The 22,393-nt window shown below is 38.6% G+C and overlaps 1 protein-coding gene across 4 annotated transcripts in view; it reads left to right on the top strand.

Moving 5' to 3' along the window:
- Window positions 1-21,382, top strand: part of fhit (fragile histidine triad diadenosine triphosphatase) — a 371,806-nt gene extending 350,424 nt beyond the window's left edge. For 3 of the 4 annotated variants that reach the window (XM_081356986.1, XM_081356987.1, XM_081356984.1), the window contains 2 exons: window positions 20,606-20,716; window positions 21,300-21,382. In XM_081356986.1, coding sequence (XP_081213112.1) covers window positions 20,606-20,707 — 102 coding nt within the window. In that variant the 3' untranslated portion in view covers window positions 20,708-20,716; window positions 21,300-21,382. Of the gene's footprint in view, window positions 1-20,605 lie in introns of all 4 variants that reach the window. The other variant, XM_081356985.1, reaches the window with a different exon arrangement.
- Window positions 21,383-22,393: the final 1,011 nt, after the last annotated feature.

The following is a 22,393-nucleotide window of genomic DNA, read 5'->3' as shown; positions in this document are numbered from 1 at the left end:
TCACTGAAGCACCAACAGACTTTTTTTCGGGATCTTCGGAGGACTGAGGAGATTGGAGCTTTAAATTTAATATCTAAATTTCTATAATTAATTATTTCACAGCGAGAGTGAGGGCTGGGCCTTGATTTCGCGGCTTTACTTCCTGCTCACTACTGCGCAGGTCTGGTCCCGAAAATCGCTACTGCGCAACTCAAGCCCCAAGATGTCAGCGCCATATCGGGACACTGGCGGCTTCACTTCTCACCAATGGAAGAGAGCGAAGGGGCGTCATCCATATTTTTTTTACAGTCTATGGTCGGTATTCGGGAGAAAGAGTTGTCTAGGAGAATGCAGAAAATGTCAAAGAGAGAGCTTTTTTCCTGGGCCCGGTGAGTAATAAAAATGAGTGTGAAAAAGCTTAATGGACTGTGTCGCTTAAGATAGGTGATACCCCCATTAGTTTTAAGATAGATATGGAGCTGATAGGGAGATAGGGAGCTGATATAATTGTATTGAACACTGTGACATTAGCCCAGGTGGATCACTAAAATACATCGGACATTTTACTACAGAAGCGGAGCATAAATGTAGAGAGTACGCCCTTACCGTGTATGTGGTAGCGGGATGAACTGTCAGTAACCTTCAAAGCTGATGGACAGCTGCTGAGATGGTGCCCGTCAAAAGAATAGAGCAGATAAGCAGAGTTTTTGAAGGGAGTGGTACAATGAAAACGAAGGTGAAGAGCCATATGCGGTGGGTACCATTACCTCTAATGCCAAAAGTTAAAGCAGAACTAGGGAGAATGAAGGAACAAGGTAACATGGAAAGAGTCACACAGCCTACAGATTAGTGTGTACCCATGGTACCTGTCATGAAGACTAATGGCATGGGCAGAATTAGTATTGTATTAAATAAACTGAATAAAATAAACAAGATTCTAGCTGAAGCATCCTTGCATCATTAGACACACATCAGGATTTTGTCAGATTCCGTTATGTGAGAACAACAGCTCGCTGAAGACATTCATCACTCCAGTAGGGCATTATTGTTTTAAAAAACTCCTGTTTGGAATCAACATATCCCCGGAAATCTTCCAAAGAAAACTGAATGAGCTTCTAGTGGACATGGAAGGAATTGCTGTGTACAAGGATGAAGTAGTTGTTTAAAGAAAGGACGGGGCCGAGCATGACAATCACCTGAAAAGAGTGCTGGAAGGGATGGAAAGTGTGGGCCTCATATTAAATAAAGATAAGTGTGTATTCAGGAAAGCAGAGTTGAGTTTCCTGGGACATAGTGGATGTGCAAGGTATCAGAGCAGACCCTGGAAAGGTACGTGTTATTGGTGATTTGCAAGAGCTGAACAATGTAAATGAGTTGAGGAGGGCATTAGGCCTCATAAACTAGATGAGTAAATACATTCCAGACTTGGCAATAAAAGGGGGTCCTTTGAATGAGCTGCTCAAGAAAGGAAAAGCATGGACATGGGATCCACCTCAGAGAAGCGCATTCAGCACACTAAAAAGCTCGCTCACTAAAACTCCACGTGTGGCACACTATGATCCCGAAAAAGAAACAGTGGGATCTTCGGATTCTAGCAGCTACAGTATTGGTGGCGTTTTATTGCAAAACCATGATGACAGCTGGAATCCTGTCGCATGCTGTTGTAGAAGACTGTGTAGCGAATGAGACCAAATCAGACACAATTGTTGGTACATGTACCATAAGATGGTCCTTGTTGTCATGACCACGATCCGATAAGGTTTTATGGGTGTTAAAGGAATGTGGCCAAATGCAAGAGAAAGAGAGAGACCATGGAAAGACAGAAACAATCTGCAAAACAGACTCTCCTGCATTCATTTAGTGATTAATTGACTAACATGAAATTAAAATGCATTCCAGAACATTTTGAGAATGATTTACTGTTGTGTGTTGTGTCTTGTGTCTTGTAATAATTCTGTTGATTCTATGATCTCTTTGATACTATGTAGTTATTACAGGACCAACGGTCAGTGTACCCCACTTATACCATGTTTGGGCTCGATAAATTGGTACTTTGAAGATCGAAATGATTGTGTACATGATATGCCAAAGGCTGTGCAACACATTAGTTTTACTAAGAATCTTTCTTAGTAGTGTCATTAAACACCAATCCAGCATGCCAGTCCGAGTGAGCACGCTTAAGACAAAGGCTTGTAAATCCTGGTGACAGAGGAAACTCCCGCCAGAAATTCTACCCTTCTCATTGGGTGAACCAGCCTGCATAGGGCTGTCCTTTGTCAAGCTTTAAAAAGGCCTTTTCACTAGATCAGCCCACTTTTTGTGTTTGTGCTGCTGGCCTCCACTGTACTTCTGCTGATACTGGGGAAAACCCCTCCCCCATCCCTGGGCCCTGGGCCCAGCAGGCCGGAGCACTGCCTGCCATGCTTTCACGCTCCCCAAAGGTAGACAGACTGCCTCTTCTTCAATCCAGAAAAACTGCAACTTTACCATCATTGAAATGGCAACGATCAACTCCTGGCCCTCTTGGCACTTCAGGAGGCCGCACCGTCCAGCGTGCACTCAGCAGGCCAGGACAGCAGGTTTCGACACAGCCATGTGCTCGAAGCCACCATGCAAACTCCGACCCAAGACAGCTTCGGAACCACACGATGGCAACTTGCACCATGACTTTTGACCCTCACGGACCCACCAACGGACTCATTTTTCAACCACTTCAAGAATTGTCCACGATTGCAACTGACCATGCAAGTATTTAATGAGATGCTTTGAAAATGATCAGCTGATGGTTCTTTTCATGCTAAAATAAAATAGAGTTCTCCAGAGTTCTGTTTCCTGTTTCCGGCTCCATAACACTCACACCTTTACCTATGCATGTATGTATGAATGTATGTATGTTTGTTTAGTGTTAGTTATGTTTGTGATTTAGTTAATAAAACTTGTGCACAATTATGAATTTGATTTCTGATCCTCTGTTTGCATACAAAGTCCCTTTTACGATCTTAATCCAATTACATGCTCTAATTGCTGTACACAATAAGGAATATTTATTTTTCAGTGACTCTGAAAGATACACTTTTCTTAGAATAAATGAATAATCGAAGAGTTTGTTGGAACTGATTAATTGATTGTAATATTAATTTGGCTTACCTCAAAATTAATCTAATTAACTGAACCAAATATTAATAATTAATCATTATTGGTAATTATGGATTATTAGTAATATTTCCCCTTTGAGCTAATATCATTACAACTGACATATTCTGAACCGAGATACGCCCAGATATGAAAGAAATGCCTTGCAGGTGTATGTGCATGTGCAAGGTTCCAGAAATACTTGGTGGGAATGGACACATTTAAATTAATCACTGATCCATTAATAGCACTGATCAAAATTAGAAACTTGGACAGTGTGCCAGTGAGATGTCAGAGACATCACTGCTGTTTAATGCAAAAGCGGAGTATGCACTTGGCAAAAGCTTGGTTGTTACAGATACATTGTCGCATAGCCCGTTTGAGCCCATTGAGCACTTTGGAGAACTTCATGACAGCAGATGTGAGTTTTCATGTGAATGCAATCATCGGATGTCTGCCGGTGTCACAGCATATGTTGAAAAAATATGAATGGAGACACAAAAGCATGAGCAGCTACTAACAGTGGAGAGATTTCTAATGGGACGATGGCCAGAATATGCTAAAAGCCTTCCTAACAGTGTACAGAGTTTTACAGAAAGACTCTTTGTCAGTGAGTGATGGACTGATTGTGCTGGGGAATCGCATAGTAGTTCCAAAAGTGATGGGACATGAGATGCTTAGCAGAATTCACGACGGACACCAAGGTTTGGACACCAAAATGCAGGACACAGGATCAAGAGACTGTGTGGTGGCCACAAATTTCTGAGGATCATAGATGAAACATAGAGACATGTATTTTTTGCGTAGAAAATAAACATGCACAGTGCAAGGAAACCTCCATAATCAAAACCGTTCCTGGAAAGGCCATGGTAGTGAATAGTCACATACTTGTTTCTGCATGAAAGGAAACAATGGTGAAGCCTGGAGAAGCTTTTGTGGTGTGTACGATATTCAGCACATTACAACAAGTCCACACAATCCACAAGGTAACAAGCATGCAGAACGCCAGATCAGACTGCAAAGCGTAACTGAAACAGGATGACCCGTTGATAGCACTCATGTGTTTTCGAGCTACCCCTACCACTTCTACCACGGTCAGCCCAGCGGAATTGCTTATGGGAAGGAACATCCGCACTACTCTACCCACATTATTAAAAACCTGAGACCAAAGTGGTCAAACAAATCAAGTGTAAAAGAGAAAGACAAAGCAGAAAAAGAAAAGCAAGCATACTACTTTAACAGATGACATGGACTTACCTGTTCTTAGACCGGGCAATTTAGGCTTTTTAAAGCTGGATGATGAATCAAAATGGAAAGGATCTTGCTACGTTGCTTGTAGAGATCACTACTCAAAGGTGATATGAGGTTATCAATGAAAAGGAGGGAGAGAAAAGGAGAAATCACAGGCATCTTTAATTGCTGCCTGATGGAGTTCCAGGCTTTCAACCCGGGCGGGCAGGGCCGCCTTGGGCTTCGTAAGCCAAGGTGATGGCATCCACTATCCAGTGGGCCATCCTCTGCTTGGAGACAGCCTTTCCCTTCTGCTGGCCTCCGAAACAGACGAAGAGCTAGGGGCTGGGTCTGCCTCCCTCGAAGGCAGTGCTTGCAGGTTCACCACCTGGTCCCGAAAGGGAGTGGTAGGAACCTTGGGCACGTATCTGGGTCTCAGGAGGATCACGTGATAGTTATCCGGGCTGAATTCTAGGCACGATTCGTCGACCGAAAATGCATGTAGGTCCCCTACCTTCTTGATGGAGGCCAATGCAACCAGGAGAACTGTCTTACAGGACAGGATTTTCAACTCAGCTGATTGGGAGGGTGCAAAGGGTGATCTCTGAAGTGCTGAAAGGACTGCCTGGGGTAGGTCTCCTAGAACCTCCGCGTCCCATCCAGGGACCAGACATGGAGTTTCCAGAGGTCCGGATGTGGGTGCCACAGGGTGCCCCGTCTCTGAGATAGCAGGTCCCGGGGGCCAGTGGCGGAACAGAAATAAAAGGAAACAAAAGATTCTCTACGTGGCCCTCCACCGGGGGAAGGAGCGGCGCCTTCGCCACTTCCTGAAGAGCAGTCCGATCCACCTCTGGGTCGCCCGTCTCAGGGTTGTTTGCACCTGTGCTTGCCTCCTGGTTTGGCCAGAACCAGTACGGCCCGCCCCGAGAAACCAATCATCCAACTGAGAAGGTTCAGGACATGGTGGAGGGTTCTACTCAAGCCTGATCTTCTCAGTGGCCCGGGAAAGCATAGCTGCACATTCTGGATCGGACTCGGGCAACGCTACACTCCCCGAAGGGGGTAACGCAGCCGAATCTTCATCTCCAGAGGAGCGAAGCTTCCCCTCTGATGCTGCGATTGACATCTGGTCGTCAGGAGGAGCCCCAAAAGACACGGCTGGTTGTTCATGAGAAGGACCAGCAGTTTCTTTTGTAAGCTCCAGCGGCGGCCACATTTGTGAGGCGTGAGAGTCCCACGCAGATTGTCTCGGCGGGGAAGCCCTCACGGTGATCCTCAGATCACCCTGGCTAAGCACCGAAGTAGGCCTATTCTGCGGGGCAGAATAGACGCTAGATCGGGGCATAGGCGAGGGGACTGCACCTCCCTTGAGGTAAGCGAGTCTCGATCTTAACACGGTCATAGTCATATTCCCGCAATGGAAACATGAACTATTCACAAAAGCTGCCTCAGCATGCTTAATGCCCGAACATGTGAGGACTATTGTGGCCATCTGCTGGCGCCAGGGAACGACCACACCCAGAAACGCACAAGCGAAATTACATCCTGAAAAGGATGCAGGGTTCGCTTGTGTTGCTCTTTTGTGAAGAAAAAGAAAGAAAATAAAAATATATACTCTTTCCAATAATCTCACCCAGGGAATGGCCGCAGTGTACAGCAGTGCTGTAAACACTATCAGGGAAACGCCCACCGATACCGACACAGAAATAAGCTTGCTGTGAAAACAGTAGTTGTGTGAGCTTAAGCTCGCGGCCACTCGCTGATCGCGCCATCACAACAACACTGGAACAGAGAGTCTTCAACGCTATTAGAGTCTTCATAGAAAGCTCGGCTCCGAAGTGAAAGACAATGTGTGCGTGCGCCCGCTTCCTGTTTATACCCGTGCTACGGGGCGGGGCGGGGCGGGGCGGGGCAGGGCGGGGCGGGGCGGGGCGGGGCGGGGCGCATGACGTGATTCACGCACGCCAACAGTCATTGGCTCGTTCTGTAGACACTCGAAGTTGATAGGGCTCCCTGAAGTGATCCCAATTACATGTCACGTCGACGTTACGTCGAACGTGAGTGACTGTAAGGGAACTCAAAAAATAATAAAAAATCCTGATATGCGAGTTCTAGAGTTAAATACATAGACGTTGTTAGGTAAGGTTACTGGTATGGGGGAAAACATGTAAATTATGTTGTAATCGTATAACAGAAATGTAACCTGAAGTATTTGACTAAAAGGGGAAGGTGTCAAGGTATCATGTAATACCTGAGCGTAAGTGTGTTTGTGATGTACAGTAGACTAACTGAATACAATGTTGTTCTAACCCTTTCACACGTACGATCACACCGGTGTGATCAGTCTAGGCTGGTCCCTGGAGCGTACGATCACACCGGTGTGATTAGAACGGTCAGTGCATCACGTGATCAACTGCTAAATTCAAATGTGCTTTCGCGCGTTGGCTGGCGCTGAGCCAGAGACAGGCGCGCTCAGAGCTGTCATAAATCACAACTTTTCAGTGTTTTCAACCACATAATGTTTATTTTAGATTTCAGACATATATTACTAAAAAAACAGTACATTAGAGTTTGTAAAATACACACTGATGTCAGAGGAAGAGGCAATAATAATCCTTTCCATCATAATCAGACATGTTTTATTCAGATACACATTGTGAAAGTAACTTTAAAGTTTACTCTGTTCTTCTCCCAGTTCACAAGCCACTTACTTTTATGTATTTCGGGAGAAGTGGATTAATTCACGTGTTGTAAATCCAACAGATCCGATTCTCTGCGTCTGCAGCACAAACTAAAATGGCGGCGCCCATCGCGCATACAGCTCAACTAACGCGATCGTTATAAAGGTGTTTAAACAACAAAACACTTCCACTTGCATATATTTGACAATCGGAATATCAGATATTTCATGCCATATCCAACAAATGTGAATATTTTGAATAAAAAAGGAAAAATGACATAAAAGCAGATCATCATTCATTCAGCTCTGTTGTTGCTGCGGTGTGTCACGTGACAAGCAATGACGCGTCACCATGGCAACCATAAAGCGACACGTTCTAAATAACGGTCGCCTTGAAAAACTCACGCTGGGAGGTCAGCCAGAATATTTTAAACTTACGTTTGAAAGGGTTAAGGGGCTCTTCAATAAACCTCAAGCGATATGACTAATGCCTCCTTGAATGCCTCCAGAAAGTTACTTTCTTTTAAGCTTTTTTGATGAACACTTGGCTGCTTATTATAGTTTATTTTTGAAAATTAAACTTTATTATTGTAGATTTTAAGGAACTGTTCATATTTTTTGATGTGATATTTGAAAAGCTGCTTTAGCACCATTGATCTAAAGCTATCGAAAGGACTGTTCAGTTAGCTTTCAGCCTGCGATCAGTGCTAAACACAGGCATGTTCTCTACTTCAGGGGGTCATGATCTTTCAATGGGGTTTGACACAGAGTCACCAGAGAAGAAAATGGGGTTGCATTGGGTTAATCATGTCCAATTTCTCTCATTGTAAGATATTCTTTCTCTGACCTGACATTAGAAAAGGACTTTCCAATAGATCCTATTTTAATGGTGGGCTGTTAAAATGCTTGTTTTTGATTATAAATATGGGGACAGGTGAGCACAGTCATTTACGTCATTACATTAATGTCACTAACTGACTCTCACTTGCCAGATTTTTGTAGTACATACAGTATAGTGGTTTTTGTGTGCAGTTGTGAGTGCATTCTTGTTTCTCTTCCACAGCCTACAAAGTGAATCAGCACTAACGCTGATTCTGAATGAGAGTTTACACAACACATTCAGGTTGACGGTTTGATTACTTTGTCATTCACTAATCTTTAATGGAAGTATTCTGCATGTTGTTATATAAAGATAAATGTTGGTCACTTTATAGAAATGCATTATTTTAGATATCCTCATCAAAGTGAGCAATACTTCATGACAGTTAATCAGGCCTAATCACATCAAATGTCAATATTTCATTAAATTACAATAGTTAATAATAATAAAATCCCCTCACAGCCTCATTTTAATCCACAAAAAAAATTCAATATGACGTCTACCCTAAAACCCACGAGTCATAAGAAACCCAATAGGCTATTCATATTCCCCAAGCTACCACCCCCTGCCTTGAATTTATAAATGTATTATTGACTGATTTAATTAAGATACTGACTTAATGAAATGCAGTATTGTTTAGTTGGACTCTGGCTTAAGTTCGATTTGGCCACTTCTGGACTCAGACTTGACTCGGATTCGAGTGGGTAAAGACTCATACTCGACTTGGACTCGACTAAGGTGGACTCAAACCCAACACTAGAGAATAAGCCAGTCAGACTGCTCGGTTTCCTTCTTGTATTTCTCTGGCTTCATCGCTATTGCTGAGAAAACAGATATGCTTTGACAAGTTTTCAGCCAAGGGACATTTTCCTGACAATCTGGGGAATATAATTTCTGCCTGGTAATTACAACACCAGCTGTTGAAAAGTATTTACATGTCATTAAAATAGTTTCTATCGAAAGTCACACAGAATGTGTGGCAGAAGTCTGTATGCTGTCTCTTTCTTACTTCGTATCCCTGTGCGTCTGCTCAGCACAGTCAGAGATGTCAGTGTGCAGTGACCATATGAGAAAGAGCTGGTGTCCAGGGGGCTGTGAAGAGCGTCCAATGTCGCACTCTCTCTCTCTGAAAAGAAAGAAGGCACATTTGTGAAGTACCTTCCTGCCTTTTGCTCACTACAACTGTCAATGCTGTCAGCTCTGTTAAGAAATGTCTGGTAAAAATAGATGGTCTAACTTGTGCTATCTTTGTTTGCCTGTTATGAATTACACACCTGCCAGCTGAACATTTCTCTGTTGATTATACAGTAGATGGTGAAAAAAATATTAACTATATATGCACTTTTCATGCCCTGCACTTTTCTGGTCTCTGAACGCTGATAATTATGACATCAAACATGTAACAAGTTCAGGGGTCCACAATTCATTTCACAAATGACATGCAGATTGTGAAACACTTTTATATCTTTTCAAAGAAAGATTGCATCAAAGGAGAAAACAGCTTCATATCACTTTCATTGAGCCCTTGTAACATGGTTGTCATCTTTTAAGCTGTCAATGCCTTGAATAACTTTTTTTTTTTTTTTTTTTTTTTTTTTTACATTTAATAACATTATTCGTTATCCAAAAACTGCAGCCAGCTGCACACAAACATAATATTGAAAGTTCAAGAAGTAGTTTACCCCAAAGTTGAATAAAAAAGTAGGGAATTATATTAAATAAAGAAAATATTATTTTTACAACCAATATGATTGATTGATTGATTGATTGATTGATTGAAAATTGCAGCATTATTTTAATTTTAACTAAGCACCCTCATTGCAAGTTTCCATTGCCAACAAATTAAGCATATTATTTATTATATTGATGCAATGTAAATTATACAACTTTAAAATTAAAATGAACTTACATGCATACGTAAAATACATAAAATATTTATTCCTAATACTAATATTTGTTTTATTACTCTTAATTAAAAATACACTGTACAAAATTAAAGCATTTGCATGCTTTATGGTATTATTTTGGGAAAATATTTCTTAATTGTCATAAAATGTCTGTCATAATGCTAAATAAATAAATAAAAATCTCAATGATCATAAAATTAGGCTTCATTTTCATAATTTTCGAATTTGGACTGACATATGACCTGCAAATGATTTTTGACACCCTACTACATTTCTTTGTTCATTTTCTTGTCTCGGCATAATATGTTGATAACTTCCCGACTTGCCAAAAATTCTTCAAATGTGCTCAGATAAGCACATTTTGTGTAATCAATTATTCAATTTCCCCCTCTTCCTGAACAGAGAACAAAAGATTGTCCGCTGAATTTCTTTTTGTTCTGTTGTAATTATGCGATGACCTTCTGTGTCACGTTCATAAGCCGCTGAATGCGACTCAAGGTCCCAATGTCAAGAGGCAGCCAGATAGTCAAGATGTTCCCCCTTTATTGCTACGCTGTGTTAAATGTCAAGAAGAGGCCGCAAAACCTATTATGTTCCCCATTCTGCATTAATGTGTGTCTTTTAATGAGCACATAAATTCATACATTAGCATAAGCCTAAGGGAAGGCCTCAACGTGTGCCACATGCTTCCTTCCACTAGGTGGCGAACTTCATGTTTTCGTAGAAAGGCCCCTCCTGCTCCTTAAGTGTAGTTGGATGTGGTCGTGGGGATTTGTCCCCCCGGCTGGAAGCTTTGTTGAGGAGCTTCGCATATGCCTTTAGGGTAAATTGGAAAGATGTTGTTTAGACATCTATACAGCTGTTGGTGTGAAGCCATGCGGATCTAGCTCGTCCCTGCCGAGAGCAAACCGCTACATTCACACGGGCTCAAGAACATGCTGGGTCTGCTGAAGAGCTGAAGGGCCTTACAGATTTGCCATATGGAGCCGCTTATGGAAAAACAATGTATGCTGGAGGTCTTAAAGAAACAGATGTACAGTATGTCTACATAGAAGACAACAACAACAAAATAAAATACACTTTATTTCTGGAATATTTATTTTTTTAACATAATAATTCATGTAATCATATTATATATTATAATTTTATATAATTCATATAAAAAATGTTGCAGCATATAATCAAATTCAAAGTGATATTTCTTTTCTAATCCTTTTCATTCTTCGAATCTGTGATCAAAAGGTTTTTGAAAATCGGCTAATCTAAGATGAAAGGCATTTCTTATTTGCATGTTCTAGACTGCCATTAACCACATTACTTTCACTAAAAATATTAATATGAATGGCTTTAAAGGTGAAATATGGAATGTTTTCGATGTAAAATAAAACAGTATGATGCCATAAATCATGTCACATACTGAGAGTTGTGCTATTGCGTTTTAAGCGATTGGATTTCCATCTGGCGAACAATAATAAGAGTGACCCACAGGAACTTGCACTGAAGGCCAGATCTAGGGAGCAGAATGCATAGAGACTTAAATGTGTTTGTGTTTTTTATTTATTTTTATTTTTACTTGGAGCATTAACTAGGAAGGCCTTCGTAAATACCCAGAAAACCCATCAGAACACATTAGCAACTGCATTGAAACACCCTGGCAACCATCTACAGCACCTCAAAGTATTGAGTGAATGTAAACATTTTTGCATCTGTGTTTGGTGCCATAAGCAGTGCCACTTTTAGGGGGGTATTTTTAGGTGAAGCTGTTATGGTGCAATTTCTTATTCGACCTTCCCCAGGCAGTCGGTTCGACTCCAGCTCTGATTTCTAAGTATCTCCATGGAGCCCCTGCTTCAAGCTGCATGCCCGGTGAACATTCCTCTTTTGCTAGTCTGATGTAGTGGTGCATGTTATCGAACATTTGAGTGGATGCCTCCAGTGATGGCGGAGTTACAGAGCTGTGTCAGAAAGTAGAGAATCCAGACAGCGGGCCATCCACAGTGCTCATGTGACAAATTAAGATGGCAATCCTGGAATTTGCAAGCCTTTTCAATGTCTGTCTCCCTGTGGAGATTGGACATGATGGAATAATTTTGTTCCGTGTTTCTGGATTTCAGCTGAGGGCTATTATGCCATATTCCAAGACCCCATGAAACGGCTCAAGAGGAAGCTGAAGCAGCACAAATCATATCGTTTTGCACCGATTAGTGTAATGAATTAAATTGTAATGCTTTACAATAAGATACTATAAATCAACAACAAACATTTAATACAATATTTATTAATCTAGGTTAATGTTAATATATCATTATACTTTTGTTTATTGTTAACCCTCTGGGCTGCGTTTCCCAAAAGCATCGTAAGCCTAAGTTGATCGTAAAAACGATTGTACGACTGATCTTAATATTATAGTCTGTTTCCCAAAAGCATCGTAGCTTAAGTAGCACTTGAAAATCTTCGTAGATCTACGAGTGCTCTGGAGTAATCGTACATCCCCAAGTGCATCGTAAGAAGACAGATTTATGAGGACACCTGCAGGACAACCGGCAGATTACACCTTTAACTTTATTCAAATGCAATGTGATTATAATATAAGGTTTTGATTGTACTTTATTGTACACTTTATTACTCTTTTTTTGTTGTTGGTTAAATAATGTATAAATTAAATAATTAAAAAGGTCAGAAAACAAAACAAAAAAATAGAAATAATTTAATCTAATAAGTTTAATCAAAATTAATGTAATGAACAAAAAAATAAATTAAAAAAATCCTTTAAATCTGTTAAAAATTACATCTTTGTTTCACTCTATCTCCTCTAAAAGGACATTAATTTCATCTTTTTGAAAGGTATCTTTTCGTTTTTTTTTTTTTTTTTTTTTTTTCAGCCATTTTGTCAGTGCCTCCGCCTGTAGGTGCTTTATATAGACTTGTCTTGATTGCTAATCCACAACAGATGACAATTATTAGGTTAAACGTTCAGAATACGATTCCATATAAGGTTATGTTTCAGCACTTCACGAATGGACAGCGACTCTTAAGTAGCACGTAGAGCGTTCTCGCGTGCATTTTTGGGAAACGCTCGTGGAATTGCTGCGAGCATTCGTAACCTTGCACGTAGAAAGCGCTCTTAAGAGCTAAGATACATCGTTATCGGGAAACCCGGCCCTGGGCTCTATGGTGTTTTTGGGGCCCTTGGGATGTTTTGACATGCCCTGACTTTTGTGCTTTTTTCAGTTATTTATAAACATGTTAATGGCAAAGGTGTAAATTCACTCTATAAAGCACAAACATGGCTACCATAATATGTGAGCAACATGTATGTAGATGTTTGTATTTTTAAGAGAATAATGTTTATGCGTGGTTATTGAAAAAAATAAAAATGAAAGTTGCTGAAATAAGACCACAAAAACATACTAAATATGTGTCAATAAGACTGTTGACTAATGGATGTTGTCGCTTCGAGTTCTGGCTTCAAAATTATGTGAAAATAGTCTTGCTTTATCATTCACAATAAAACAATACATTGATTTAAATTGTGTAAAACAGGTTTTGCTTGGAAAGCCAATATGCGAGAGGGGCGTAAAGGGGGAGTAGTTTACACCTGAGAATACAATACACTCTGCATAATTAGCCATTCATTCAGGTGTGACACTGACTGAGCCAAGAATAAATGCGAGGACAAAAGATATATTTAGAAGAAGACTTATATTGACCATTTAAGATTTTGCTTACATCTATCTTGTAAATATGTTTTGCTATTTTATTAAAAAGGTTACAATTACAAAAATAATTACAATTTCAAAAATATTTCAATATTTCAATTATAGGCCTACATTTGATCATATGTATTCATTAGTTTGAATATAGCCAACATTGGAACATCTAACATCTTAGACTTTGACTTTATTCTATGACTTTATTTTTGACAAAAATAGTATTATATATATATATATATACACACTACTGGTCAAAAGTTTTAGATCGGTAAGATTTTTTATGTTTTTAAAATAAGTCTCTTCTGCTCACCAAGGCTGCATGTATTTGATAAAAAACAGTAAAACAAAACAGTATAATTGTGAAATATTATGACAATTTAAAATGACTGTTTTCTATTTTAATATATTTTAAATTGTAATTTATTCCTGTGATTAAAGCTGAATTTTCAGCATCATTACTCCAGTCTTCAGTGTCACATGATCCTTCAGAAATCATTCTCATATGATGATTTGATGCTCAAAAAACATTCATTATTATTTTCAATGTTGAAAACAGTTGTGTACAATTTTTTTTCAAAATTCTTTGATGAATAGAAAGTTCAAAAGAACAGCATTTATTTAAAATAGAATATTTTCTAACATTATAAATGTCTTTACTGTAACTTTTGATCAGTTTAACTCATCCTTGATGAATAAAAGTATTGATTTATTTTATTTATTTCCCCCAAAAATAAAAATAAAATTCTTACTGACTCCAAACTTTTGAATGGTAGCGTTTAATGTTACAAAAGCTTTCCATTTCAGATAAATGCTCTTCTTTTGAACTTTCTACTCTTCATAGCATCATGAAATAAAATTGTAAAAAACTGTTTTCAACACTGATAATAATCATAAATGTTTCTTGATCCTCAAATCATCATATTAGAGTGATTTCTGAAGGATCATGTACTGTTCTGGAGGAACATGTCTAAGTTCTGAAGGAAATTCAGCTTTGATCACAGGAATAAATTACACTTTACTATATATTCACATAGAAAACAGCTGATTTAAATTGTAATAATATTTCACAATATGACTGTTTTTGTTTGTATTTTTAATCAAATAAATGCAGCCTTGGTGAGCAGAAGAGACTTCTTTTAAAAGCATTAAAAATCTTACCGATCTAAAACTTTTGACCGGTAGTGTATAAATATATAACATATGAGCAGAAATTGCTAAACAAAAGCTTATTTGATGTGGCAGTAGACTATATTCTACAGTAAAAACTGTACCCAAATCTAGTCAACAAAATGTTGTCTTTCATATTTCGCCTGACTGTAACGTTGTTTTTATGAAATATTAGGGCATATAAATGTTAATTTGCAGTTAAATACGTTGCTTATACAAAGACATTTTATTTCAACATATTTCAGTCGATTTTTACTCATCTCAGTATAGCAAAGCATTTTAGTTGATTAAAGCGGTTTATTCTTTCACACACAGACACGCGATTCATATTTAGGCTAAACAGTCTTTACAAATATGTACCCTTCATTCATCTCACAGAAATGCGATTCATATTATAGAAACGCGATTCATCTTTTTGCGGTTTACATAGGCCTACAGTAACATTATTCCATAACGTTATTTATTCCACATTAACACTTGAGAAAAGATAACTTAGCCTACCTCACTCCTCAGCGGGATCTATTGCTCCTCATATCAGCACTGTTCTGAGGAAACTTTTCTCCAGGATTATTAGGTAGGCTATATTATGCCTCACTCGCGGCGCACTGTGTTTACAGCTGATGTGGGCGTTTCACAGGTCTGAAATGGTTCTCAGAATTTGCGTTTGAATAGCGCGCGCTCTCCGGGGTGTGGTCACATTACATTTGAATGAGCTCTAATGAGCTCGATTGGAATCGCTCTCTTTTAATACAGATTTCACAAGCTGAGAATATTTGTTTTTTTATATAAATTACTTAATTTAAAAGAAGAGAATTCAAGCTTCATGCCTGTGCGTCTGTATGCCTGTTTGACTGAGTATTCGCTGAGTTACAGTTCATTTTCGGACGCGTTTCAGAATGGACTTAACTGACAGAAAGAAGGCAGAACTCGCATCAAATTTATTTTTCTTTATTTGGCAAAAAGCACAACACTTTGTTTTTATTGTGAGTATACACAAAAATAATACACATTTAACAGAATCGATTGATGTATGAAACTTGTTTGTAATATCAAAGTCAACAGAGCAAAATTAATTTCTTTTAACCTGATAAGAAAAAAAGCGAGCTGGTATCGCCGGCGATACCGCTGACCCCAGGGGGTTAATGCATGTTTGTTAATAATACAATGAATCTGAAACCCTCCACCTCCCCAGCTCCACCTGTCCGCTACAGGATTTGCATGTCTGTTCATGCAGCAGCAGCAGCATATCTTACATGCTCATAGCAGCATGTCTGTGTATCTAATGGCAGTTGCAAGTCCATACTTCTAGTCCTAGTCCGCCAAGACCAAATACATTAACATTGTCATATTCATTAACATGCCAAAAAGTACTTTGAAAGCTGTCATGATTGAAATATAGTCTATAACTGAAGCGAAATATAGGACCAGCTGCGTCTGGCTCTACAAGTTAGAGTGATATGAGAGACATGAAAGAAGCACCTCAAGTACCCGTATGAGCGATCATTATACATAATGTCGCCAGTCATTATTTAGGGAACAACTGACCTCAGAATGTCACAAGTGACTAATCAGAATAAAGCATTTCAGAGAGACATGTATTAAGTATAATTAGCATATAACCGAACTAATTAATATTACAATGTAAAGAATTTCATTTAAATTGAATTGAATTGAATTTGTCAGCCTGGCTAAGCTGACGTTTAGTTGGTCGACCAAAACCCCTCTGAAATTAGCATACTACATGTACTGTATATGCATAAGTATGTAAATTAGTTATATTCTAAGGCAGTGGTTTAAAATGTTGCAAAGGATAGCCATTTGCGAAATAAATGCACTTCTAAACAGATCCTTACATGTGTTACATGATCTACTCTGAATTTCCTGCTCACAGCAGCTGTGCTCTTTTCCAGGAACGCTCTTCCCCTCTGTTCCCTGCTCTCGGCAAAAATGTGATACTGACGAGCATCTACTCTTGAAGTGTCGCTCCGAATCACTCAGATCTGAGGAACGGTTTTCCATTTAGTTTTACAAGCTCTGAAAACAAATAGGAAACTACATTCCACCCCCACCCAAAACACTTCTCCACCCCAAAGTTCATCTTATGGATGGATTGAGATGGCCTCAAGGGGAACCGCGGTGCGCTATAATGCCGTCTGATGGAATGAAGGAAAAAAAACAGCTTCTTAGCTCGCATTGTTTGTCTTTAAGATAGAGTACAAATGCAGACAAGCAGAGAGCATCCAGATGATAAGTAACTCTGACACACTCAGCTGCAACACAGTTTTGTTTGTCTTTTCAAACAAGGCCTATGGCAGCTTAACCATATATTACAATGATGTTTTTTTGTTTTTTTTTTTCACAAAACCGTGAGAGTTGTAAAAAAAAAAAAAAAAAAAAAAAAAAAAAATCTCAATGCAGCTTTTATTTCAATTGGCATCTAGTTCAAATGTTTTATTGCTGGATAGATTATTGGTAAATGTGATTTTTGTTTTAATACCAACATGCTGCAACCTTTAACAGTCAGTGATGACATGTAATATAGTGTGACTATGTGACAGTCAAATCTAATCACTTATTTCTGTAGTGCTGTCACACCAAATATCTGTATGAATCCAACAAGCCCTTTGTCTAAATCACTTTTCACTGACTTTTTTCATACGCATTTCCTTTAAAGCTGAGTTTTAATGTGTGTGTGTGTGTGTGTGTGTGTGTGTATATAGGGGAGTGCGGGGCACAACCTAACGCGGGGTTAAATGTAACACAGACCTTTTACATAGTTAGTCTGGGTCAAGCAGCTTGTGTTTCCGCTCTTTTTCTCTTGCTGCCAGAAGACGGTCTCCAGCGGATTTGTGGAAAGGTTTGATAAGATTTAGAGAAGAGACTGGACAAAGAGTGTTTTGACACCATGCAAGTACATTTTTTCATCATACGTTTTTTTCCGTTTTCTGAGTATGTCACCAAATCTAACTTTATATTTCCTTAATCACTGTCTTGTTGGCTAAAACATAGCACCATTTTGAAATATATCAGCAACTGTTAGCTAGGCTTAAACAATTTTTTACACAGCGGGGTTAGTTGTAGCACAGTGTTACAACTAAGCCGCCAAGTGTACAATGATAATGAAATGAAAACAGGGAGCCACACAAATTTTCAGGTTTGCGTATTTATTTATATATTTATTTTGCCACATTTAACCATGGCCTCAGATTTGGAGGTGCTGATTCTCATCCCAGCCGCTTCACACTCGGCTGCAAACCATCCCAGTGCATGCTGAAGGTCCTGGTCTGATGGGGCAAACACGACAACATCATCCGCAAAAAGCAGAGACGAAATCGTGTGGTCCCCAAACTTGACACCCTCTGGCCCCTGGCTGCGCCTAGAAATTCTGTCCATAAAAATTATGAACAGAACCGGTGACAAAGGGCAGCCCTGCTGGAGTCCAACATGCACTGGGAACAAGTCTGACTTACTGCCGGCAATGCGAACCAAGCTCCTGCTCCGGTCGTACAGGGACCGAACAGCCCTTGTCCAAAACACGCTGACCATAATTATTGGCTCCCTGTTATTAAATACTTTTTCTAATCTCCTTTTGCCAAGATAACAGCTCTGAGTTTTCTTCTATAATGCCTGATGAGTTTGAAGAACACCTGACAAGAGATCAGAGACCATTCCTCCATACAGAATCTCTCCAGATCCTTCAGATTCCCAGATCCATGTTGGGGCTTCTTCTCTTCAGTTCACCCCACTCATTTTCTATAGGGTTCAGTTTAGGGGACTGGGATGATCATGGCAGAAGCTTCATTTTGTGCTCAGTTACCCATTTCTGTGTTGATTTTGATGTTTGTTTTGGACCGTTGTCCTGATGGAAGATCCAACCACGGCCCATTATAAGATTTCTAGCAGAGGCCGTCAGGTTTTGATTTTTTATCTGTTGGTATTTGCTAGAATCCATAATACCATGTATCTGGTGTCATAAGATGTCCAGGACCTCTAGCAAAAAAATAGGCCCACAACATATAAGATCCAGCAGTATATTTAACCGTAGGCATGGGGTACTCTTCATCCCTGTTTGCACCAAACACATCTGCTGGGTTTGCTGCCAAAAAGCCCTTTTTTTGTTTCATCTGACCACAGAATCCGGTCATGTCTGACAACTGAATATGTTGGAGTTTGTTTTTAGAGGAGCGAGGAGGATTTTTCTTGAAACTCTCCCAAACAACATGTGGGGATGTAGGGGTTGTTTGATATATTTTTTTAGGCTTTCTGATCCCCAAGACTCAAGTAATCTCTGCAATTCTCCATCTGTGATCCTTGGAGAGTCTTTGGCCACTCAAACTTTCATCCTCACCATCCATTAAGACAATACAGACACACGTCCTCTTCTAGTTGATTATAACTTCTTAATTATTGCCCTGATGGTCAAAATGGGGATTTTCAATTCTTTAGCTATTTTCTTATAGCCACTTTCTATTTTGTGAAGCTCAACAATCTTTTGATGCACATCAGAACTATATACTTTGGTTTTACTCATTGTGATGGATGATTAAGGGAATTTGGCTTTTGTGTTTTCTCATATTTAAACAAAAAATTTTCAAACCTTCAATGAAACCTTTTTTTTAAACCTTTTTTTTTAATGAAATATTAATAGGTTAAACAATGCAGATTTATTTTTTACAGCCATTTTTGATCATATTTTCCAAGGGTGCCATTAATTCTGACCACAACTGTATGTGAAGAAGCAGAAACAACATGATGTAAAATAACGCGATTATCAACATTAAACTGAAACATGTTACATAATGAAACGTCGACCCAGGACGAGCTACCGGACTGTGAAGCTTTGGGGGTGTTGATGGACTCGATCTCATACATCTGTGTTTTGATCATCGTTCTGAATCTGACCTGGATGTAGTCTTTGACAAAAAAAATATTTTCTCAGCTTTTTGCTCAAAATGTTTATTTATTTATTTTTATTTTATGAAACTCACCCACATTCAAGTTTTGATAATAATAATAATAAAAAAGAATGCATAAAGTTAGAATAAAACGTTTTTGTTTTTGTTTTTTTAAGCAGAGGATCTGTTCTTTCTTTTGATAGATATTCAGATATTCATGTTCAGATATGACAAAATATTTGTAACACTTTACAATAAGGTTCATTAGTTAACTACCTTAGTTAACTTGAACTAAGAATGAACAATACTTCTTCAGCATTTATTAATCTTAGTTAATATTAATTTCAGCATTTGCTAATACATTATTCAAATTAAAGGTTGTATTTGTTAGCATTATTTAATGCACTGTGAACTAACATGAACAAACAATGAACAGCTGTATTTTTAACTAACATTTACAAAGGTTAATAAATACTGTAACAAATACATATTGCTCATTGTTAGTTCATGTTAGTTAATACATGAACTAATGTTAACTAATGAACCTTATAAAGTGTGACCAAAATATTCTGGGGGCCATGAAACTTTTGTGAAAATGATCAAAAATGCTGGTGGCTGGCAACTTTTTTTCAAAATGCTGGCAGGGAAAGAGTTAATAAATGTATATAAACTAAAGAGAGACAATATAAATGATAGTATTTCAGTATACAAATAGTATGATGACATATGACTGATGATTACTTGCATCAATGTATTTTCATATTTTAATCGAAAAATCAAACAATAAACAAAAAAAAAACAAGGCTAAAATTGTCTACAAAATACAATTTCAATGGAGATTTGAATATGTTAAACAGTTAGGGCTGCATTACAGAATGTTAAATACTTGAGGTCAGAAACACTAACCTGAATGTTTGAGGAATATTAATACGGTGCTGCCTGACAAGAACTTTAATAGCTATGGGGGATTGAAATTTGGGGTTCTCACAGGAAGTGCTAATGATTGGATTTTATATTTTCAGCTCCAAAAACATGACCGGGAAAGTGAGGATGTTCCTTCTAAATGGAGATCAGAAGAGGAGATGGCCAGAGAGGCGACAGAACTACACAGCCTCTTCAACTAGCTTTTTTAGGTAATGATGTGTTATGAAGAGGACGGCCAATATTGTATTTTGTAATTACCAAAGGTGGGAGGGGAAAAAAGACAATGTCTGGTTCTAGGTTGCAGTTTGTTGTGCAACCAAATATCTCAATAATAATACAATAAAATAAAAGATTCAGTGCATAACGTCAGAATTTGACTGTGAACAAGCCCTCGATACAAAAGGGGCAGACTTCTTTTTGTTCTTTTTATATTCACCAGATGGGTTTTTAAAAAGAATTATTCACCAGATGTCAGATGAAGTTGAATATGCGTTGTATATGGTGGTCTGATGTGGCATGCTTCCATATACTCATCTTTTCCTTGACATGTGTTCACTTCAATTTAGGACACTTGATTGTCTCATCAAAATAGCATGATATGCATTAAAGTCAGGATTAAATTAAAATGTATTGTGAGTGATGACACATTTTGACTCTAAAAACCTCCATTGCTGCCGATGGAAAAACATACTGTATATCAACATTTGCTTTTGTCAAAATCCATAATAAAATGTCCTACCCCTTATATGTCATTTTCTCTGTAATTTCTCTTTTTTTTTTTTTTTTTTACAGCCAGAGGTGGAGGACATGCAGATGGAGAATTTCAACAATTTGATATTTTGTGACCCTTTATTCAAATTAAAATGTAAGTTCATTTTCTGAATCGTGTGCAATTTTTTTGAAAACATGTATGAACTTAGTTGTCACAAATTGCTGCACAAAATAATGAACATACTTTTGTGATATTTTTTGGTGTGTATCAGAAATCTTTTACTGAACATCAAGTACATTCATTATCAGCCATTATAAGTCTTTCTGTAAATGGGCGGAAATAAGATTTTACACAAAGGTCAAGCTGCAATATAGGAATAAAACGCTGTGTGCCATTATATTAAGTCAATTTAAACCAGTTTGGTGCGTGTAAGGATAATGGTTTGGTAAAGCATTAAACTGCTCCACTTGCACGAGTTCCGTGCTTTTACTGATGCCTGAATTGCAGAAACTTGTTTTAATGAAATCTCTTCATGCACATATTGAAAAATGACACTGCAAGCTACAGTAGCCTTAATAGAGAATCTAGAATAATCAAATAGAATAAACAGAGATGTTGCATTTGCGACAAATAAGCCTTTATTATCAGAGTGTAGTTACCTTACCCGCAGTCCCAGTGCTGGAAAGTATTATGAGTTTTATCATTTTATCAATGTGGAGATAAAATGGTCTTGACTGGCCCCTTACTCATCTGGAAAAAGGAAATACAATTCTGACAGGGTAATGTGTACCAGCCCATAGCCCTTTCAGAGTAATCAAGTTGTAAAAAAGGCCCATGAATTTTAAACAATATCATTATCCACAAGGGATTCCTTTAAGAAACAAGTATAACAGTTTGAATGGAGAAGGAATCTGTCACAACTTTCAAAACAGAAATAAAATTCACCTAGCTTAACTCCAATAGGACAGGCACACATTACCCATGTAGTTTGTTGTCATTATTTCAGTGTAAAAGGCCCGATTTCCTTCTGAAAATGCAGGTTAAGCTGGTCATAACTGGTTTAAGTTGGTCTCTCAGCCTGGTTAAGTTGATATTTGGTCGGGCAGCTGGTCTCCCGGCCTGACCTGTTGACAAGTGCCCAATCCCTTCAAAATCAAACCACGTCAAAATGACC

Source organism: Scardinius erythrophthalmus (assembly GCF_964197995.2).
Source record: "Scardinius erythrophthalmus genome assembly, chromosome: 25".
Lineage (NCBI taxonomy): Eukaryota > Metazoa > Chordata > Actinopteri > Cypriniformes > Leuciscidae > Scardinius > Scardinius erythrophthalmus.
Note: the sequence above shows the minus strand (reverse complement) of the source record. Positions and strands in the feature narration are given on the sequence as shown.